The following is a 22,283-nucleotide window of genomic DNA, read 5'->3' on the forward strand; positions in this document are numbered from 1 at the left end:
CTGTTGTTACGTGTAACGATTTCGGTTGGATTTAACGTAGCTGTGTGCGTGCGGCACTTAACACAATATAGATCCATGTATTTTAGTAACATGAATGTAATTGATTTTTCGGCCACGAAACGACGCGAGCAGATAAAACATCACGCGGTATTACCGAATTCGATTAGAATGATAATAATTGGCCCATCTGGATTTGGTAAGACGCAGTTGTTGCTAAATTTGATTATGCGATGGCTAAAATGGGACAAATTGTACTTGATTGCACCATCCGTTGACGATCAACGTTGTTATCAAGTGCTAAAAGAATTTAGCGACAATACCGACGAAGGCACAATCGAATTCATCACAGACATCAATGAAGCTCCAACCGTGGAGAATTTGGACGGTGATGTTAATAATCTTGTTGTATTCGACGATGTTATGCTGGACAAGCAAACCAACCCGGCTAGAATATTCTCGCGTGGCAGACACAAGAACACCGATGTTATTTACGTGACACAGAGATATACGCAGATTCCAAAGGTGATTAGGGACAATTGTAATATTTTATCGGTGTTCAATGGCGTGGACACGCACACGTTGAGAAATATTCATCAGACCTGGTGCAACGGTGACATGGATATAAATAAGTTTAAAAATTTGTTCAGCCGCGCTCAGGCAACGCCGCATGGTTTCATCACGATCAATCTTCACGATCCACGAAGTCGGTATCGAATTGGTCTCGATCAAATTTATTCATGAAAAAGCAGCCCAACATTGCAACAAAAAATTTAACACAAAAAACATTTCTCATTAATTTATTTTTCCTGTCTCGGATGCTAATATTTATTGACACACCGGCGCGACCAACAGATGCATCCGGTCTGAAATGCATGAAATTTGATCTCCGTAGAAGGCTTTATTTCTGCTTTCCGAGGCTTCTACGGAGAAAGTTCGCGTAGGAAGGTTTATTTGGTCTGTACACGATGGTCTGTACAACTTCCCTGCTGCTAGCACCTTCTTCTCGACACATTGTGAAATGAAATGTTTTGTCATACTGCACAATATTACATTGCTTATGAAGTGAAACGTGTTCACATATTGCATAATATTGCTCTTACTGGCAATTTAAGTTGTCATACTTCCACAGTGAACATGCCTTCTGTGAGTGACATGAATCCTCTTGAATAGAAATCCCAAGTAGAACTTTGCAGCATTGTGATACGGACGGATTTTCAAGGATTGGATGAAGCATATGAAAGCATTGGTGAGCTGATTTTCCTTTATGAAGGAATACCCCAGAAGATTTAATGCCGTGTCTCTGTGTAAGATGTCCGGTTCCGTCCTAATCACGTGAATCATGTTGTCCATGGCAACCTGTTTGTGCCCCTCTTTCCCTTGACTGCTGAAAGTCAGGTACTGAAAGAAATGGAGACACATAAGTGAATCAACCACGCCCCAATCATACCAGGAATCTATTATCTCATCTCTCAATTGCAGGGGTGCTCCAACTGACCTGAACATCTCCATCCTGAGTTGTTTAGGGGATATTGAAATCTCTGATGGCATACAGACTACGCTGAAGGATACATGATTCTGCAGCAGCTCCATAGTACTGTATCTCTTCGTGCGGAGTGTTTCTAAACACGAGTTCATGTTATATTTCAGTACAGTAAGGGAACGATTCGTATCCACTGTAGCCGAGTACATATATCTCATCCGATAGTCACTAATATGCTGAAGACAAACCTCAGATAAATCATAATTCCCAAGCTCCATTCCTAATCCACACAGTTTGAGTCTTACTGAAGTAGCATCGCTGTTGATGCCAATAGAAAGGAAACTTAATGCCAAGTTTACAAGATAGTCGACTTGTTCACGGGACAAAGAACGTGCATCTTCTTTGCAGACGGAGACAATCTGGAATCCAAGTTGTGCACACAGAAACATCATTGCATGCTTTAGAGGCAACTGCATACTGTATGACAAACGCTTAAAAGCAAACATGAGTCTTTCTAGATAATTAACCAGTGCTGTATAACATTGTGGAATGTACTTCAACATAGCATACCTGCAAGCACATGCTACGCTGATGCATAATTTTTGATCGAAGCTTACCTCACCGATAAACAGAGCTGAGATACGGCGAATGCCCACTCTGCTGATCCTATTCGTCAGAAGCTGTCCCAAATAACAACATTTTATTTCAAGTAAAAAACCGCAATTAGTGGAGAGAAGATATTTGAGTATCTGGACTAAAGGAACTTGATTTGCCCCAACTATCTTTCTGTCATAGATATTATTCGTAACGATGAAGTAGTCCGGGCAAAACCCTTCAGTTGCCCACTCGTATAGTTGTCTGATGCAAAGGATGAGACAGTACAGAAGATTTTCATCTCTCCACAGGTCACGTGGTGTTCTTTCTCTCATCCACAACATACATACTTTGCAATGGTAGCTTGAAAATGCATCGCCCAAAATAGGTTCAATAAATGTTTTCTTTATTATTTTCAGCAATATGTAAACTTTCATTACCGTGTCTTCAAAAGATCTTGTAAGGTCCCTTTCAGCTATTGAAAATGATAACCGCCACTCTACGTGTTTTTCGTGGCTCTGTGGATGACCAACAGCTGTCGCAAAACATCCATATCCCCAGGCATTCGCTATCTGTTTAGGTGTGGGCCATCCATGCAATCTGCGACGCTGAAACCATTCAAACCCTTCTGTTGGCCACCGATAGCACCTTAAAGCATACACGATGTCAGTGGAATACTCCTTGTATTCAGCAGGATCATTCCATGCTGGGCTTGGCTTAGTACATCGTACAGGAGTGTCTTGATAATTTATTGTGTTTGACAATACAGTCCTATTGAATAGATCAAGTGTGATGACTTTATCATCACTTTCCTCGTGGTATATTGCAACTGTAGTGTTGTCTGGTAATATTACTAATTCCTGTAGTTTTACATAACCAGGATGAGTGAAATTATCCTTGACCATTAGATAATTAACCTTGTCCGGATGACAGTCCGTTACATCAGTGACCACCTTTAAGTTTTCATCCTGAACCAAAATGTCCTTATCAGATTCTAGCCCAGGTCCAGTGGAACCTTCCCCTCTACTGCCGAACATGTACATTCTCAATCTTTGTTTGCATAAAGCAGCAAACATGTTCTCGAACACTTCACGTTCAGTGGCAACCCTGACCTTCCGATCTCGGTCTTCACGTGAGTAGCCGACATTATCCAGAATGTTGGATAAAAACTCGGATACACTGTGATAGTAATCCAGCATCTGGTCAGTCATGTTAACTAAAAGTACAAGAAGAGAAACACAAGTGTTACAATAATACAAATAACCATAATGATAACTGTATTTCCTAAACAAACTTTTGTATTTTATCACCATCAATATCATCATCATCATCAACAGCAGCAGCAGCAACATCATCGAATTAGCATTACAGTCATAAAATCATCAACCAGTTTTTCACCAAAAACAAAATACATATGTACAAGTATGAGATCGGTATTTATTATATTGAACCCTTAGAAGATGCCAAATACACTTTCTGAGTTTATTAACAAATTTTAATAAGTTGATATCGATAAATGTTCGTTTGTGATAATGAATTTTAAAACACCGTTGTATCATCATCATTGGATGTTTGTGTTTGAATTTCCAGTACTGGCTGAATACAACAAGTCTATTGATTTTAAGTTTGGTAAGATTCGACTACCAGTGACTTAAGTCATCAAGAAGCACATGTGGCTAGTCATTAAATAATGAATACAACAAGTCTATTGATTTTAAGTTTGGTAAGATTCGACTACCAGTGACTTAAGTCATCAAGAGGCACACGTGGCTAGTCATTAATAATGAAAATATGTTAGAATGATGTTATAACAAAACCCATGTTTATTGTCAGTGAACAATTATACAATTTCGTTTTCCCTTCCACTAGTGGAGAGAGAGACACGTTGGGAGTTGTATTGGTGAGAGAGAGATGGTGGGAGGTGTACTGGATGAGAGAGAGAGAGAGAGAGAGAGAGAGAGAGAGACGTTGGAAGGTGTATTGGATGAGAGAGACAGAGAGAGACGGTGGGAGGTGTATTCGATGAGAGAGAGAGAGAGAGAGATAGACGGTGGAAGGTGTATTGGATGAGAGAGAGAGAGTGAGAGAGAGACGGTGGGAGGTGTATTGGATGAGAGAGAGAGAGAGAGAAAGAGAGAGACGGTGGGAGGTGTATTGGATAAGAGAGAGAGAGAGAGAGAGAGAGAGAGAGAGAGAGAGAGAGACGGTGGGAGGTGTATTGGAAGAGAGAGAGAGAGGATGGGAGGTATACTGGAAGAGAGAGAGAGAGAGAGAGAGGATGGGAGGTGTACTGGAATAGAGAGAGAGAGAGAGAGAGAGAGAGGTGTACTGGAAGAGAGAGAGAGAGAGAGAGAGAGAGAGAGAGAGAGGATGGGCGGTGTATTGGATTAAATGATTTACTGCTTCTGCACATGCTACTTGAATATTACATCTTCTTACACGCATCAGTTGTGACCTTATCCAATACGTCACTAAACATAATTGGGTTTAATGAAGGTGCCAAATATTAATAAACACACACTTTACAGTATTATGGAGGTGTACTGAAAAATTCACAAAAAGGACTTAAACGGAATAGATGTTTCGGATTTTTAAGTCCCATAGTCTTCAATGCACACATCTGAATAACAAACATTTGTATAACACACATTTGTATAACACACATCTGTATAACACACACTTGTTAAACACACATTTGTATTACACACAAGCAGATATACAGAGCGAAAATAATTTAGAAGGACAAACTCACGAATATAGAGGGAGAGAGAAAGCGCGGTATATATTGCAATAATATAGTTTATTCTCAAACTAATTAAAATGATATGCAATACTTGTTTCTTACCCAGCTGTGAACGGAGTCGAGAATTCTCGCCTCCTGATGAAGATGCGAGTCAACTAGCAATCTTATGTGACATGTTTGAGACAGTCCACCGTACAATCTCATACAAAGCTATCACTCTTATGTGATATGTTCGAGACAGTCCACCGTACAATTTCATGTCAGCTAGCACTCTAATGTGACATGTTCGAGACAGTGCACCGTACAGTCTCATGTCAGCTAGCACTCTTATGTGACATGTTCGAGACAGTCCACCGTACAGTCTAATGTCAACTAGCACTCTTATGTGACATGTTCGAGACAGTCCACCGTACAATCTCATGTCAGCTAGCACTCTTAGGTGACATGTTCGAGACAGTCCACCGTACAATCTCATGTCAGCTAGCACTCTTATGTGAAATGTTCGAGACAGTCCACCGTACAGTCTCATACAAAGTTCAGTGCTAACTGTTAACATTACTGACTAACAGTCTGATATACAAGCATAACGGGATTGCTGAAAATTGAGAATAAATTCGATAACAATGTTGTCGAACTGATTACTTAAACTGGTTTTTTAATGGTTCTATGACTATATATATTTTTTTCTTTTAGCAATTTAAAGAATTTATGACAATGAATTTAAACCTTTTACAGAACTCAAACTTATTATTAACCATTATTTGTTACCACACGATTTCAGACTAATGTGTCCGCGGATAAACGGATGTGCGAGATCAAACAGTCCCCAAACCTGAAGCCGTAGGCTGAAAAGTCATGTGAATCACAACGAATCCCATCACTCCATGCCCTGAAATTCCATACCCTTGGTACGACCAAAGCAATCATAAAATTCATCCCAATTAATTCTCATATTCTATGATTTAAGTTCAGATTTAATCTTACTTTATATATATATATATATATATATATATATATATATATATATATATATATATATATATATATATATATATATATATATTTACGATGCATTGAAAAGTTTCCCAAATATTAACCTCATTATCTGCAAGCAGAGGCCTCCGTTTTTTTTTACATGTATATTAAATATGTTATGTGATTGCCGTTACAATGAAATGTCCATTGTGCAAAATTTTCCAACACTGAGGCTGACAACGTGCCTACTTATGATGTCTTATCAATCATGTCTTACTGTAATTACTACTTGATTCACCTACACAGAAGGTGCAAAGTCTTTAATTTGCCTATCTAAAGTATTTTTTCAGCATGATGTAAGGATATATAGTCAAAGGTTAATTACATCTGTGGTTCAGATGTTGGCGTATAGTTGTCTTCTGGATATGGTAGTCAGGAAACCCTAGAAACCATCGACCTAAGAAGAGTAATCATTTATCTCATAAATGTTACAGAGAATGGTTACTTCTGACAAACAACACGTTGCGTAACACGATCACAACACCTGCAGGAAATTGACATCTGAATTTAGGTCCTGGGAACTACAAATTCAGACCTAAACTGAACGGATGATAACCTTAATCCCTTGTTTGCATAAAACATACCTTGTTTGCAGTATATAGATGTTCGCTGTTAGACGCGACTTTTATCTAAAAAGAACACAGTAGAAGATATCTTTAATAAATATCAGCTGCGATTTCTTTACAGCATACAAACACCAATTCTCGCGCATTTCTCGTGCATTGTTTGACCCAACCCGAATGTTTCAGCCTTACGACTTGTTCTGACAGATGAGATGTATAGCAAGCTTGACATTATAGCCGCCATATCCTTGACAATTTGTTTTCTATTGGAGATCAAATATAGCTGTATCTGGGATATTTAAAAAAAAGCAAGAAAACAAAATCCTACATCTTTCCTGGTGATCATTAGGTCATTTTCACTATTATGCTTCTAAGGAGCTAATTTGTATATTTATGACGATGTGATTGTATGAGTAACACATATATGTTTGTATTGCTTTCAGTAATTGTACGTATACAGTTATACGGTACTTAATGAGAGATTAGAGATGAAAACTCTATAGCAGGGCCTGAGAGGATGGAGATGAAAACTCTGTTACAAGGCCTGAGAGGATGGAGATGACAACTCTGTTACAAGGCCTGAGAAGATGGAGATGACAACTCTGTTACAAGGCCTGAGAGGATGGAGATGAAAACTATGTTGCAAGGACAACTAGGGTTGATTGCTAAGACATTTAAAACTTAGATATTGAAGAATGTCAAAATATGGGTCAAATGGATAACATGTACTTTACTTAAGTCTGCTTATCTTCGATGTAGGAGGACAGCCAAAGAAGCAAGTCTAGCACAAAATGCTTTCCGTTTTACTGTTCATTTTGGTCAAGACATTAATTGACAAAGTGCGGCAATGTGGCATAAGCTGATATCCCATTTTAATGATCCAATTTCTTTGTGAATTAATCTAAAAATTACAGTTGAAATGTTCAAACAGATTATTTGAATTAACTTTGTACAAACAATTTTAACATGGTTACATATCATGCATATATTTTATAACGTTTGGGATCAGAAGTTTACATTCCTATAGGATCTAACTGTACCTATAGTTGATCCGTAAAGCACGTTTTACTGTATGTACTTAAAACATTCCAAAATGTTATTTACATCAGAAATTTGCTAATGGATAGTAACATAGTTTTAATTGAATACTTGCACAGAATGATGCATTGTAGCATCAGCTGATATTACATTCTAATTAACCAGTCTACATAGTAGTTGTTAAAACTCTTAAACATGCACTAAAACCGATCTTTTGAATTAAACTTGCACATTTGTCTTAATATGTACATGGTACATGTCCCACATATACAAATGCCCATCCTTGTTGACAATGTTTTGGGGTACGTTTTACATATAGCTGATGACATAAGGTGTGTTGCTATTTATAGTTCATATGTGGGGCGCATAATTGGTACTGTAATAGACAGAAGATATTCGATAAACATATCTCGTAGAAGAGTGTGAAAACAAAAAATTTAGGTATAAAACAGAACAAAGAAACTTAAACTGTGTCAGAGTATGGAAATTGTTGGCTACAATAAATCAAACTTGCACCAAAAAAATAATGTTTATATACTTGCATGATGTTTACCAGACAGGGGAATTAGCCTTCCAAAATACACGTCAAACTATATTTCCCTTTGCCAGTTACATACTTCGGGATTGTATACGAAGAAACATACTATGATACAGTGTAATAAGACAAATACATTAATTAAACCAATTAACGACGAATTAAGTCAGCAATATGAAGTAAACCAAACACTATACACCTACCACACTGAAAACAAAAGATCAACTTACCTAGATGTAACAGGCTATATATTAAGAATAATTATGTATGTAAAGGAAGTAAGCAAAATACAGTATCGAATGACAACAGCAAGCATAATTATCTCCCACACAGACAAAGCAATCAACCAAGCAAATTGTGTCGAGGGCTCACAACGGGCACGCCAAAATGCAGGTCCTGCACCCAGAAAGAGAGAGGTGAAAATACTAAGAGTAAGACTGAAGTATATCCACCTGGGGTGGGGTGGTAAAGACGGGTATATCAGTCCCACTAGGGGTATGTATCATGGACGGTGCGCTAAGCCAGCCCATTAGTACCCTCGTATTATAAAATATTTCCGTCACCAAATACAGCCAAAACGGCCCACTCTTGAAGACAATGTACTGAAAACATAAGTTTTAACAAAACCAGAACAAATTATATTCACTAATAAAATTTTAACCCATTTTAGATAGGGAAAACGTCCTGATGTAACACACAAACAGGGGATTGTTTTCCTAAACTAAGAGGTGAGGATGACGAGAGGCCAAGCTATTAAGACATTATGCAAGGTAGACAGACTAGTATGTGAAAGTCAGAATATAATGGCATAATTAAACTATATAGCAGACACAACAAGTAAAAGAGGGAAAACAAAATACGAACAGACTAACAACTGTGAGTTAAGTTACACCTAACATACGGACACTTAACATACGGAAGCATTGTTTTCCTTTTTCCGCGCAAGACAAAAATATTTCCGTATCCCTTAACAATTTTTCTGTACTATGTGAACAATCGTTTTGGAGTGAGCGCTTTGCGAAGATCGGCTGGTGTGTTTTGTCTAGGTCAGCGCTCATTATAGAAAAAGAATAATACTATCTTTACCGTAAATTGTGTCGCATTCTTCGCATATTTTCTGAAATGAGAGTGTGCCGGGATCGGTCTGCGTGCTTTGTTTTAGCCAGTGCCCAGTACAAGAAAACAAATAATACTATTTTTCATCAAACATTTTTAAATTTTATTTTATTGATAAATAAAACCAAACATTACTACTATATTTGATCTATAAAAAAACACAAAAAACAACAGTACTAATAATTACAAGTATGAAGGGATAATATCACGAACACAACAAATGTCCCACACTTTTGTGTTTGGATGCTTGAAAGATCCATGGCTACGATTACATACAATTTCCAAGATAGGTCATGAAACCAGTTATAAAGTTAAATATTTGTAAAGGGAAGTATGCATCTTTTTTTAGATACATTTCATACTCTGGACGGAACGAATGAAAACCTGGCACAGGAATCTAAACAGGTACAATGTACATCTCTTACAATAAACAAGAGGGACCTCATCCGAAACGACTTTTTAATTCTTTAGCTTGTTGTTAAAAACAATTGCTGCTTGTAACGTTTCATCAGATGATCACGACCCCACGCGAATAATGAAGAGCATTAAGCAGTTAAACACCGTCAATAAGCAAATGATGTGTTCTGTAACATGAAAACTTATTGTTACCGACCTCAGATATATTATATCTATGTGGTTTTACAGTAAGCATTTCAATCGACTCTATAGAGTTTTAAGTGAACCGTGTGACACGCATAGAGTCACGTGAACGGTGTTGCTAGATGGGTATTTCAAAATATCAAAAGCTATTGTTTTTTGTCTCCCTTACAAGGACGCCTCATTCAATACAATTATTGACTCGGTCTTTATAAGAATACGAAAAACATTCAAGTCACTATTTTCTCCATCCTCGTGTTGAAAATTTTGAGAAAATTAGATTCATAAATTTCTTTACACCTTTAGTGCAGTATCTCCAATATTACTGCTTTAAACTTGATGACGGTATAAAAGGTAAATATGAAGTTTTCAAATCAGCCGAATAAAGAATCACTTCAAATTTACTTGAAATGAAAAATCTCTAAACTCTCTGTCCCAACTGAAATACCGCTTGTCTATATCTGTTTGAGCCAAAACTTCCTAATGGATTTACATTAAAAGGTTAGAGCTGATTTTCTGTGAGCTCTTAATAATAATTTGACTAGGACTTGTAAATCAAAATCCAGTGAAAGATTAGTATATATGAATCGTTCTAATAGCCTTAACCATTTATTATGGAAAGCTCTTTAAGGCACTGTTTTGTATGCATGTTTTTTATAATTTTTATTTACATGTGCCTATAATTTCCATACTGCAAATAATCTTTTATTGTACCAGTATTTCTTTACTCAGTCTACATCATTCCAGAATAGTGTTGGTTCTTAGATGGCATTCTAAATGTGATTCATGAAGACAATTCATGTTAGATAAATCATCGTGGATATAAAATATTTGTGTTTTCGACTCCTCCACGCCTTCAACACGTTTTCATTATATACGTATTCATGGTCGCTATTGTCTTACTTATACATAAAGTGTAAAAATAACACAGAGTGACTCTGATCGAGATGCACGAGTTTTACCAGTTGATTCATCCCTAGTAACTGCTAACTTGGGGTTGAGGGCGGTGGCGTCGTCGGAGATGGGTATTAAAACTATCGTCATTCCTCACCCACCAATCATCATCTTGCCTCGTGTCAAATATAGATAACGCAAAACGTCAGATTTATAAAAAATATTGGACTAGGAAGTTTAGCTAGAAACAAACGACAGTAAAACAAGCAAGCGCAATAATTACAAAACCTCAGAAAAACATTGTTTGTTGAAGACCGAATATACTATATATTAAATTCACATAAAAGAGATGGATGTGAACAATGATTTCCACTCTTGAGTTAGGAACCATTTTCTCCCTCGACAGTGTAATCATCTGCACTGATGAGTATAGAAAGATTCAACTGATAGTAACTGGTCGACTTTCCAGCCAATGATTCTTGCAACATCCACGTACACACAAACAAACGACTGAAACTCCCACCTGTGGGACTCTTTCATAAATATTACAGGCGACCATTTTGGACATGTATATATATATATATATATATATATATAATATATATATATATATATATATATATATATAGCATACTCATTGTGTTGTTAATATGGTATATTTCAAGTTTGTAATGCTTGGGCGAGTTCTTGGTGAATAGACTTCAAAGTCATGTGATCAACACTATACTTGTCTATGCCTCTCCAATGGTGTATCGATAAAGGGGGGGGGGGGGTGGTACCGGGCGGAAAGTGAGACACATTTGATAAAAAAAATAGACATACAGACAGTTTCTCTTTTCGTCCTAATCCATATCCAACACACTCTTCTTTCCTGCTGTGACAACATTGTCATTATAAGTACAGGTTTATCGATTTCATCTTAATGACGTAATTAAGAAATAATGTTCAATCCACCTATCTGCAAATGTACAGGCCTAGTGACTCAAACGAGCCAAAACATGCCTATAAACCTTTTCATAATTAGTCAGTTAGAAACTACCTTACCTGCATCGGAGCTCATTTTCGCAACTACATGATCACACAAACTTATCATAAATTGATTTCCACGATAAAGAAAGTAGTTTCCATCCGTTAGAGATTTTTCCGCTGTCATTAAAGTGCGAAGCGTTGGTCTTTGACCAGGGGAAATAACCCTCACAACGAGATATTCGTCACTGGTTGGCCACATTGTTTGACAGCTTTGACATATTTTGCAGACGATACCAATATCAGTGTATGTAACGTTATTGTTTCTGTCTACGAAACACCAACATACATTCAAATTTTAGAGAACCTTTCACTAGCAATTCAAATTCTCAGCGACAAGAGGACTTGTTCATGACCCTCACTGATAACGCAATATGAATTATTAAAAATCTCTTGAATACGAAGTGGGTAATAATAATAATAATAATAACTCTAGTAATAACTCTAACGCAATCATTTTGGGGTTTTTCCCGGGAAGTATCCTTCAATCTAATATATAACTGATGTGTCTTGCTGGCATGCTTAAATATGCAAGCCTGCGTCTGCATAATTTAAAAGTGAGTGTAACTGAGATACACAAATTTCACTTGTTCATTTCCTCCTATGAACGCGTAAAAATAAAATATGTTCAGCAAGAATTAATATCATCCCCACCCCTGTGTTGTTTTTGAAAACGCATATGGACAGGTGTATTAATACCATGTCTGGCATGAGTCTTCCTGCTGGTTAAAGCAGGAAGACAAAACGTTGACCGTGGCAGAAATGAAAGGCAGGTTGATTGACAAACATACAAGCAGGCAGAAAGACACTGAGACAGAGAAGTTACAGTTGTTAATTATACTTTTTCATAATGAAAATTTAACTAATGCAAACAGCAAGCAAGGTGCTTTATTTACTGATTATGTTGTTTGCTCAAAATCTAAGTGGAGGAAATTCCTGGAAAATGTTGAAAAAAATTACAATCCTACGTTAAGTTATGCCTTTAATAATTATTGATTTGCAATTGGTATTAACATGTCAGAGATCATCGGAAAGGCATTACCCCACCCATCCCAGCAGTGTCACTGTATTCAGTGTGATTTCGTTACGTTTCACCATTGAAAGAATATTACCAGTATCGGCAAAAGCACCACCCTTTGCTAGAGGCACCTAACTGGATGGCAGATAACGCACTGTGAGAAGGAAAGAAATGAAATTATCTTAAGCGCTTTCTTAAACAATTTTGAAGATAATGAATTAGAGTATTTGAATGTAAGAATGTTACAATTGCTATTCTAAAAATCATGAATGAATTATACAAATAACAGGCATTAAAAGGAATCCCACGGATCATTGAACAGATATGCAGAACAATTGAAAGTTTTTTGGTGTCTTTAAAACGTTTTATGTTTACAATATTTAAGATTTTTCTCCATAATCTGCGCACCTTTCCATTTTGAACACCAACTAATGGATCACATATTGTGATAACATTTGTATTCGTTCTTCATAATCTGCGATCCTTTTTATAATGAACACTAACTAATGCACTGCTTATTGGGATATTTTTTATTCGTTCTTCATAATATGGGATACTCACCATTATGAACACCAACTGATGCATCGCTCGTTGTGGTAAATTTCAAAACTCCAGGAGAACAATTAAGTTTAGTGACCTCAATATTTTGTATAGATCGATAAAGACCAAATTAACCGCATTGAATGAGTTCGTGTTCGTAACGGGAGACAACAATAATAGTCCAACACGTCACGAAAATCACGTCTTTGCATAGAACTTAAACTTATCATGTTTCATTTAATCCACGAGTGATAAAGACGAATTAATTTTTAGCATATATGTAAGTATAATGTTTCTTAGATTTTTAATAGAACACCACATAGACAGAACACAGAATGTTCTTATTAAAACTATTTCATTTTTAACTTCTTTAAGGGTCGCTAGGCGGCGTTATTAGCTCATCTAACTTTCCAAACATCGGTTGACACAAAGAAAGACAATCCAGTTGAATACTCGATAATGTAGATAATATTTCCTTACACGATACCTACCGTGTCACTTAAGGTAATTTATATAAACAATGAAACGACAGACTGATATAAAGCACATAATTGCTTTCTGCCACCATTGTAGTGTGCAGAAATAGTAACAATATATAAAATATCGGCTGTAGTGATTGTTGGAGATGTGCGGTGATGCCTTTATACTTGGTTACAGCCGTGGCCTTAGCAAGCGCGGGGCTCGAGTTGGATCATTTTGGCGGGACCCCCTGTGAGCACGGCATTTGAAATAAACCTTTAAATAAGTTCTATATGATACTGAACTTAAAATTTTCTTCCATCTCTTTCAAATTACTTTCTCTCTATAGATATATTTATAAAGATTTTCTAACGCGAGGGGCCCCTGTGAGCGTGGGGCCCAATTGGACCAAATCGGTCCTTGTTTCCGGTGGTACGTATCATTTTACTTTTTCACTGTCAATATACAGCCGCATTAAGGGATAATCTGAATATATGAAATATACCCTTACGGATCCTACATACATAATCTTAGGAAGACATGTGATTTGATACGGATAGTAATAAGACATGTGATTTGATACGGATAGTAATAAGACACGTGATTTGATACGGATAGTAATAAGACATGTGATTTGATACGGATAGTAATAAGACACGTGATTTGATACGGATAGTAATAAGACGCGTGATTTTATACGGATAGCAATAAGACACGAGATTTGATACGGATAGTAATAAGACATGTGATTTGATACGAATAGTAATACGACACGTGGTTTGATACGGATAGTAATAAGACATGTGATTTGATACGGATAGTAATAAGAAATAGGATGGTATACTTGATGATTTAACGAAGAATAACCATCAACTTTTCAAAAACAATATATTTTCACTTCAGTCGCATTAGGATGGCAATGAGTTGGCCTAAAACTAACATTGGATATTTTTAGGATAACGAAAGGTTTGGATAAAATGTATATTGTTTGTACTGGCATAATCTCACATAATGCTTGTAGTGTTTCTCAGTATAAGGGCTTGTATCGTTGCTTACAGTTCTACTGTCAGTCATACATTAGAAAAATAATAATACAAGGGAGGACACTTCTCTCCTTTCTTGCGCGACCTATTTAAGAAACAACGCTGATATTTCAAGCCACATTTCGCTTAGCCTAATAAACTTGGTACCGATGTTTAGTTCAGTCATACAACTTTGTATGCCTATCTTAACTTTGGCTTATTATCATATCTTTAATGAATACCAGACTATTTTCCCCACGTTACTATTCGACACGGCCGGGATTGCACCCGCTTAATAAGCAAGAACAACGCGCTGAATGGAATACTTGCCTTCTCATTGGCCAGCTGAAAATAAGTTATAAATAAATGCAGGACGCCATTTTCTTTGAACCAATGAGAGGGCTGTATTCCATTCAGCGGGATTTCCACTTGTAGGTCGAGCAAAAGAAGAGAGGTATCCTCCTTTGTAGGCCTATTATTCAATACAACATGTATTAGTGTTTGTTAAATTGTAAGCAATTATACGAGTCCCTGTGTTTCTCAGCAGCGAGTGGAGGTGGGGTGTGATGGGGTGGGATGGATCTGGGTGACCGAGAGATGTAAAGAGCTTGCCTTCACAGCCACCTCACCTCTGTCATCGTGGGTTCGAGCTCTGAGCTTGACCAATGTGAGTCTACGCGACAGCTTGCCAGTAGATTTCCATGGGTAGGCGGTTCCTTCCTATGTTTCTACGAGTTCGTCTTTCCACCAGTTATGATGGTCATTTTCAAAAACAACGATCTGATAAATTTGTATGTAAAATCCCAATGTCCCCAGTTTTATCTTTGCATGGGTGTGTCTGGTGGTTTGACAAAATTAATACCATATATGGGGTAAGAATTTCTGACCCCTAGCAATCTGGGGTGTATTCAAATGATCATCCCATAGCCAGGGCGATGCAAAACACGTGACTGAACAATACATAGTACCATCTGAATTTAGGCTACAGCCACTCTCGAAAACAAATGCTATGAAACGGTGCAAACTTGAAACCGAATAAAGTGTAATAATGGAGTCTCTCATACACAAATAACAAATGTTTCTAAAAATATATAATTGTATGAAAAATGTACCTTAAATAAAAAAAATTTAAATGGTCTTTTCGATGTCACCTAATTTTTTTTAGGATTTACGCTTCATTTTTCCACTCCAAATTTGGTTCTTATGACAGGAACATACACTATCAATGTACGAAAACAAATATTCTCACAAGAAATATCTGAACTGAAACAAATTAAATTGGGAAGGATATACTATGCATGGTACTGTGGTTTACAGTTGTACATTTACCCCACAAAAATGACAAAGTTATTAAATCTTAAATGTGGCAATATAAGCTTAAATTTATAAAATTTTATAAATTGTATTTTTTTCCAGTTACGATATATATATATATATATATATATATATATATATATATATATATATATATATATACTATTTACAAGTGAGGTTTCCAGTTTCCTTGTTCCAATTCATTCTATCATTTTTTAGCATAAATATGGATCAGTTCAGCTAGTAATACCATACATATTTTTGAATGCTTTTGTGAATTGTTAAAGATTGGACGACATAGAATACTGGCTGGTAGAGGTTCATCATTTTGCTTCATCATAGGGGGTTTAACCTAGTGTGCATACAAATTAATGTACTACAGGTGTGTGCATAATTAGCTGAGCTCCTTTCGATTGGCGACACTATAACCTAATGAGTTATACTATGACTTAATGAGTTATGCGATGACCTAATGACCTAGTGAGTTATACTATGACTTAATGAGTTATGCGATGACCTAATGAGTTATACTATGAATTAATGAGTTATGCGATGACCTAATGAGTTATGCTATGACTTAATGAGTTATGCGATGACTTAATGACCTAATGAGTTATACTATGACTTAATGAGTTATGCGATGACCTAATGAGTTATACTATGACTTAATGAGTTATGCGATGACCTAATGAGTTATACTATGACTTAATGAGTTATGCGATGACCTAATGACCTAATGAGTTATACTATGACTTAATGAGTTATGCTAATGAGGCTATGTCCTAATCAGTTAAATTTATCATCTTCATGAACACGATTCTATTTTGATTTATTCAAACTGAATCAGTGGCTATGGTTGATGAACAAAACAAATTGTGCAAAATGAAGATAAAAATGTAGTTAGGTTTTGTTGATTGATTTTGTCTCTTAACACCTTTATTGCCACCTTACACTAATGTAATTCATCTTGTCTGTTTCTTCACCTGTCCTATTCCCCATGTAGGCATTTTGGTAAATGTTTATCTTATGACCATTTTCCATCATTCTAATGTATTTATATTATTTTTGTAAAGGTTCACAGTTTTGAAAATAAGCCAGTTCCAGAACAGAAGGTTATACTTTTAAGTCACAGGCACAACTGGATTAAAACCAGTCAAAGCGATTCGATAATAGACTGGTACTGTCACGCAGAAAATGATTTTCCAGCCAGCACCGTTACAACCGCTCGGACACAAGTTTTTCGGTCTTTGCATGCACCTGGAGAGTTTGACGGCGGGCAAAAACGTCGCGCTACTGACCCAATATGGTCCTTGGATGTGTTTACCATTTTGGGACTGATTGATACTCCAAGAAAACCAACCCGTTATCAGTTGGGGCCATCGTCACCAGGCAGACCAAAGCCTCCAAGCCGTGCATTTGTGCGAGAGGAATTGCAAGTAATTTCAACAAATGCGGAACTGCCACCACGTGTTAACACGTTGATTTACTAACCATTATCAGTCGTAAGTTGGTTTGCAACAGCATGATGACCAAACGCGTAACTGATGATTCCCATCAGGGAGTGTTCATCGCTTTGTATCGAGTGAGGATACATTCATCTTGGTATGTCGGTATGCACACAAACGATCTTTTTTTGTTGTTGTTGATCTGACCATACTTACGGGGTATGCAAATTCACGTCTGTCTCGACGACATTCCAGATACAGTTCGTGCTTCAGATCTTTTCTACAATCACCTTCGGAACACATTTGGCTTTTTTAATGCCTTTGGGTCCCAACACAATCGAGTACATTAAGTCCTTAGTCCCTATTCGATTAGTTTACCCGAGCTTTCGTCTTTCAGTTTGTATTGACGTTAGTAAACAACGGATGTTCTTTCGGATACTCACTGGTATCAAAATCCTTGACCAGTACTGATTGTGCCATGAACACATCAACGGTGGTGATGTGTATCAGCGTCGAGTCAGTGTTGATGTATAACATCTTGACCCGATCTTAATAAAACGGTTTGATCTTGTAATAGAGGAATTTCGTACATGTGCAGCTATGAGAAAAGCAGACATACTTGAATATGAAAACAAACATTTGTACTGAATCTACAACTATACCAACACCACCGGTTGTCGCTGCGATAACACTAACAACAATTACCAACAAGAAAACAACGGTTAAACAACGAAGACAAATTGCACTTGAGCATAATATCCGAATATTAAGAGGTTGAAGAAAACCAACATTCTTTCAGTAGTAAACGAGTATGAACAGAACAATGTTTGTACAAAGAATGAACGAAAATGTTTCTTGCCTCTGCTATCGATAATGAAGCGGCTGAGTATGTTCGTGCAAAAACACAAGAATCACAAATACCAAAAATTTAAATTTCAAAAGCTTAGTGGTGAGTTGGAAAATCACGCGTCAATGATCCCACACACACCCCAGGCAAAAACGCTGAACAACTTTTGACAAATATGATTCCTGGAATCGTAACTGTAACTTTGTTCACACTAGGGTCAAAGGGTTCTTAGTGTCCATCTCTTATTCCACTTAAGTAGTGAATAGGGGCACCCTAGGGACAATGGGACTTACCATTAAAAAACAGGGCCCCGGCACTCTGGGGACTATGTAAATTTAACATGAGAAATATTGTCGCGGCACTCTAGGGACAAGGGGAATTTAACATGGGAATCGAGTGTGGGACTGTCTAGGGACAAGAGGAATTTAACATATAACTATAGTTTGGGTCTGTCTAGGGACAAGGGGAATTTAACATGGGATTTTTTTAAAAATAAAAAATATAAAAAATGGGGCTAGGCAATTGAAAGTCTATCTCTTTTCGAGAGATTGGAGTGGCCCTGAAAAGGGCCTTTGGTTTTCTTCTTCTAATTTCTTCTATTTCTCCACCAGCTTCTTATTTTCTGTCCTACACTTTTCTCTTCTTTTCTTCCTCCTTTTTCTTCTTTTTCTCTTCTTTCTTCTTCTCCTCCTCTTCTTTCTTCCTCTTCTCATTTTCTTCTTCTTTTTCAATTTTTTCGTTCCATGCTCTCATCCTTATCCTTTCCTCTTCATCCTCCTTCTCCTCCCTTATTTCTTTTAACAGATCACTAATGATGTCCTTTAGTTTTCGTAAGTTGTTAATCTCCATCTTCACTCAATGGGGACTATAAGAATAGTGATCCTCGTTTAGGTTAACCAGCATTTGCTCCATCATACCCAAATTGTCCAGGACATCTTGCAATTTTTTCATTTTATCAAGGTGGTTCAAAGCCGAATGACGAACGTTGTGGGTTCTTATACGAAAAGCGCGGAGGTGAAGGAAAACATCCCCCTAAGACACTTTGAGTGGCTTCACTATCCCACTCCTCCGTTTGCGGAATAGTGAACACTTCTTGTTCCCTCTGTCTTCTGTTCCACACTCGAGGATGAACAACTGGCCGCCTTACCTCCTGTGGGTCCTGTACTGGTTCTTGTTGTTCACATTGTGACTGTGGTTCAGCTACAGGCTGGGGAGATATCCTTGCCTCAGGTGTCACCTTGCACACAGGGTTCATCATAGGGTGACCCCTGATCTCTCTCTTTCTTTCCTCCTCTTCTTTCATTTTCTCTCTTCCTCCTCCTGTTCTATCCTCGCTTCTTCCACAAGGGCCTCCGCAGCCAGCTCGTTCAGGAGGCATCTGACATACTCCAGATGCATCTGAAGTTCCATGAATTTAATCAGTCTGCTGCTCATTCTACTCATTTTCTAGTGTTGATCAATCAACAAGGGTAGCTAGACTGCCTAGCGATTTTCAATTTATAGTGAAAGCGCGGACGTGAAGGAAAACATCCCCTAAGACAAAAGTTATATTACCTAGATCATGACAAAAAACGCGCGGACCTAAAAGAAGCACTCACTCACTTTTTTACTATCCATTACTAATTTAAAAATTTTCATTAATCACTTCAATTTACTATTCACATACGCAAAGCAATCACATCAAACCCCAAATCTACTCTCCACGCACGTCAAACAGCAAAAAAACATTATCATTATCTACTATCCACACAAACACATACACTCACACCACAAAAGAGTCAGTGTTTATATTCACACTACTCTACATACACACAATGGCAAATAGATTACTATATCTTTTCTAGAGATTGGGGTAACCCTGAAAAGGGCTGTTTTTTGTGTGCGAAGTTGAAGCTAGGGCGATCTTTTAGTTTCTAAGAATGTGACGTCCACTGACGATAGACTTTCTGACGATAGGTCTGCTTCTTCGGAAAGAGAAGAAGAACTCTTTGGTGTCGATACGACAATCGACAAAGCCTCTGTCAGGTTCAGGTTGCTGCTGCTGTTGTTGTTGTTGCTGTTGCTGCTCTCTCTGCTGTTTCTGAAGTCTGTACTTCTCTGTCCATTCTTCTTTCTCCCTGTTCATTTCTTCTCTGAAGAGCTCTTCTATCAGGTCTTCAGTGACTTTTAAGATTCTCACATTCTCTGTCTCTTCAGGCTTCGGTATCAGACTGTGTCTGACCCTATGCAAATTAACGTAGGCTTCGTTTAGCTTAGCTAGTTTGGAGCACATCTTCGTAGTAGGATGAGTCGGCAATAGATGGTTAGACTGGAAACTACCCCGGTTTTTAAAGTCAAAGCTCGGACGTGAAGGAAAACATCCCCACACGGTTTTCGAGTGGGACCGTTAAATGTGTGTCATGAGAGGGATAGTAAGAAGTCAAAGAGCATGAATCAAGATTCCTATAGCCAAACAAACCACAAAGGCATTTCTTTTCAAAACACAACATTTTTTTATTCAAAATCACTTAACACTAGCAAACAACAATAACATTTTTAACAATAATCCAACAATATAACATCCAAAAAATTTTAAATCACAAACATTTTTTCAACTAACACATTATTTTGGACAAGGCTGACAACATTGTGAATGAAATTGTGATTTCCACTATTGGAAGTCATTAGGCCATTGATGGACACTACGTTTTCTAGCTTGAGACAAAAGATAAGCATAATGGTCACAAAACCATCGATTTACTTTCACATCGTTTCTAGAAGAAGAACGAGGATCAAAATGAGTCACTAAATGTTCTAAGGAATAGCCCAGGCTGCGATGATGCAGAAAATACACACAATATTGTCCACACACCAAGGAATCTGTGCCTTGTAATTTCACATTATTGAATCGGGTGGTCTGATCATTTCTTCTCATAAAGTCAATGATATCGTCTTCCAGAGGAGGCAATCCATAGGAATCGAAATATTCCACACATCCTTCTTGAGGAAAGTAGACGGCTACCCAGTGGGTTCCTGGGAGATGACTGTCGTCCGTGTTGATGACATATGCTAGATGGTCTTGAGGTTTGCGATGAGGGAGTTCATCTTTAGCACAGACGACAGGATTCCAAGAAGCCGTATATGAACTGTAGTTCAAAAGGTAATAAAGTTCCCAGGTATCCATGTTTTCTTCTTCTTCACAGGTAATGATAAGTCATCAATTCGATCCTGACCTTTTGCTTGAAAATGTCTGACAAGTAAAAGGCGTTTAGATCCGACTTCTTACTCTGGTCAAAGAGAGATTCGATGCGACGGCACTCCAGAGACGTTAATGAAGGAGAAGAATGTTTATCCAAGCCTTCATACCACTCGTTCAACACGAATTCTATCTCGATGTGACCCCAAGCTTTGTCCAGATATTCGTCCAATTTTTCTTCTTGACTCAACATCAGACATTTGTCGTGCTGAATTTGACTGGGATGATCGTTGTGACATCCATAGCACTCTTCCTTGATCAATTCTTTCATTATATCTGCCAGGACTGTAGCAAAACAGGAAACTAAATGGGCTTCTTGTTCTGGCCATCTTGACTTCATCATGATAACTTCTTCGTCTTGGGATTCTTTTTCTTCTTCTTCTTCTTCTTCTTTCACGGTCTCCTCACATTCCATCTTCAAAGTTTCTCCACTAGGTAAAGAGGGATAACAGTGTTCCATAGCTTCTAATAATCTAGAATGACTTCTCTCAAACTGTTGATTTCTATGGTATTGTCAAATTCTGCATACAGAATGACGTTCGCTGTGTTCCCTGCCTCCAGTGGACTCGCAAACTGAATTTCCACAGGAATTTGGCCGGATTTTATAGGGTGGAAATGCCCCTCGTCGCTGCCTTGGTCTGGAGTGAAATCAAAAGCCCACAAAGCGTAGCCTCCTGCATAATCGTCGTACGTAATGCCGTGATTGGTGTTGGTTCCTAACTGTCCCGTGGCTTCGTACAGGGACAAGTACGATCTCAAATAATTCTTCGCGGCACCAAAGT

The 22,283-nt window shown here is 37.6% G+C and overlaps 1 protein-coding gene across 2 annotated transcripts in view; it reads right to left on the minus strand.

The window, feature by feature from the left end:
- The window catches only part of LOC149800368 (uncharacterized), a 28,752-nt gene extending 16,995 nt beyond the window's left edge, over nt 1-11,757 (minus strand). The window contains exons 1-2 of one of the 2 annotated variants that reach the window (XR_016421368.1): nt 11,640-11,757; nt 997-3,290 (exon numbers count right to left, since the gene is read on the minus strand). Coding sequence is in view for 1 of the 2 variants with exons in the window: in XM_089960016.1 (XP_089816142.1) it covers nt 1,108-3,290; nt 11,640-11,748 (2,292 nt within the window). In the remaining variant the exon portion in view is untranslated. Of the gene's footprint in view, nt 1-781; nt 3,291-11,639 lie in introns of those variants that run through there. The other variant, XM_089960016.1, reaches the window with a different exon arrangement.
- Nucleotides 11,758-22,283: the final 10,526 nt, after the last annotated feature.

Source organism: Sinohyriopsis cumingii, chromosome 5, assembly GCF_028554795.1.
Source record: "Sinohyriopsis cumingii isolate HCF-2022 chromosome 5, ASM2855479v2, whole genome shotgun sequence".
In the NCBI taxonomy this organism is placed as follows: Eukaryota; Metazoa; Mollusca; class Bivalvia; order Unionida; family Unionidae; genus Sinohyriopsis; species Sinohyriopsis cumingii.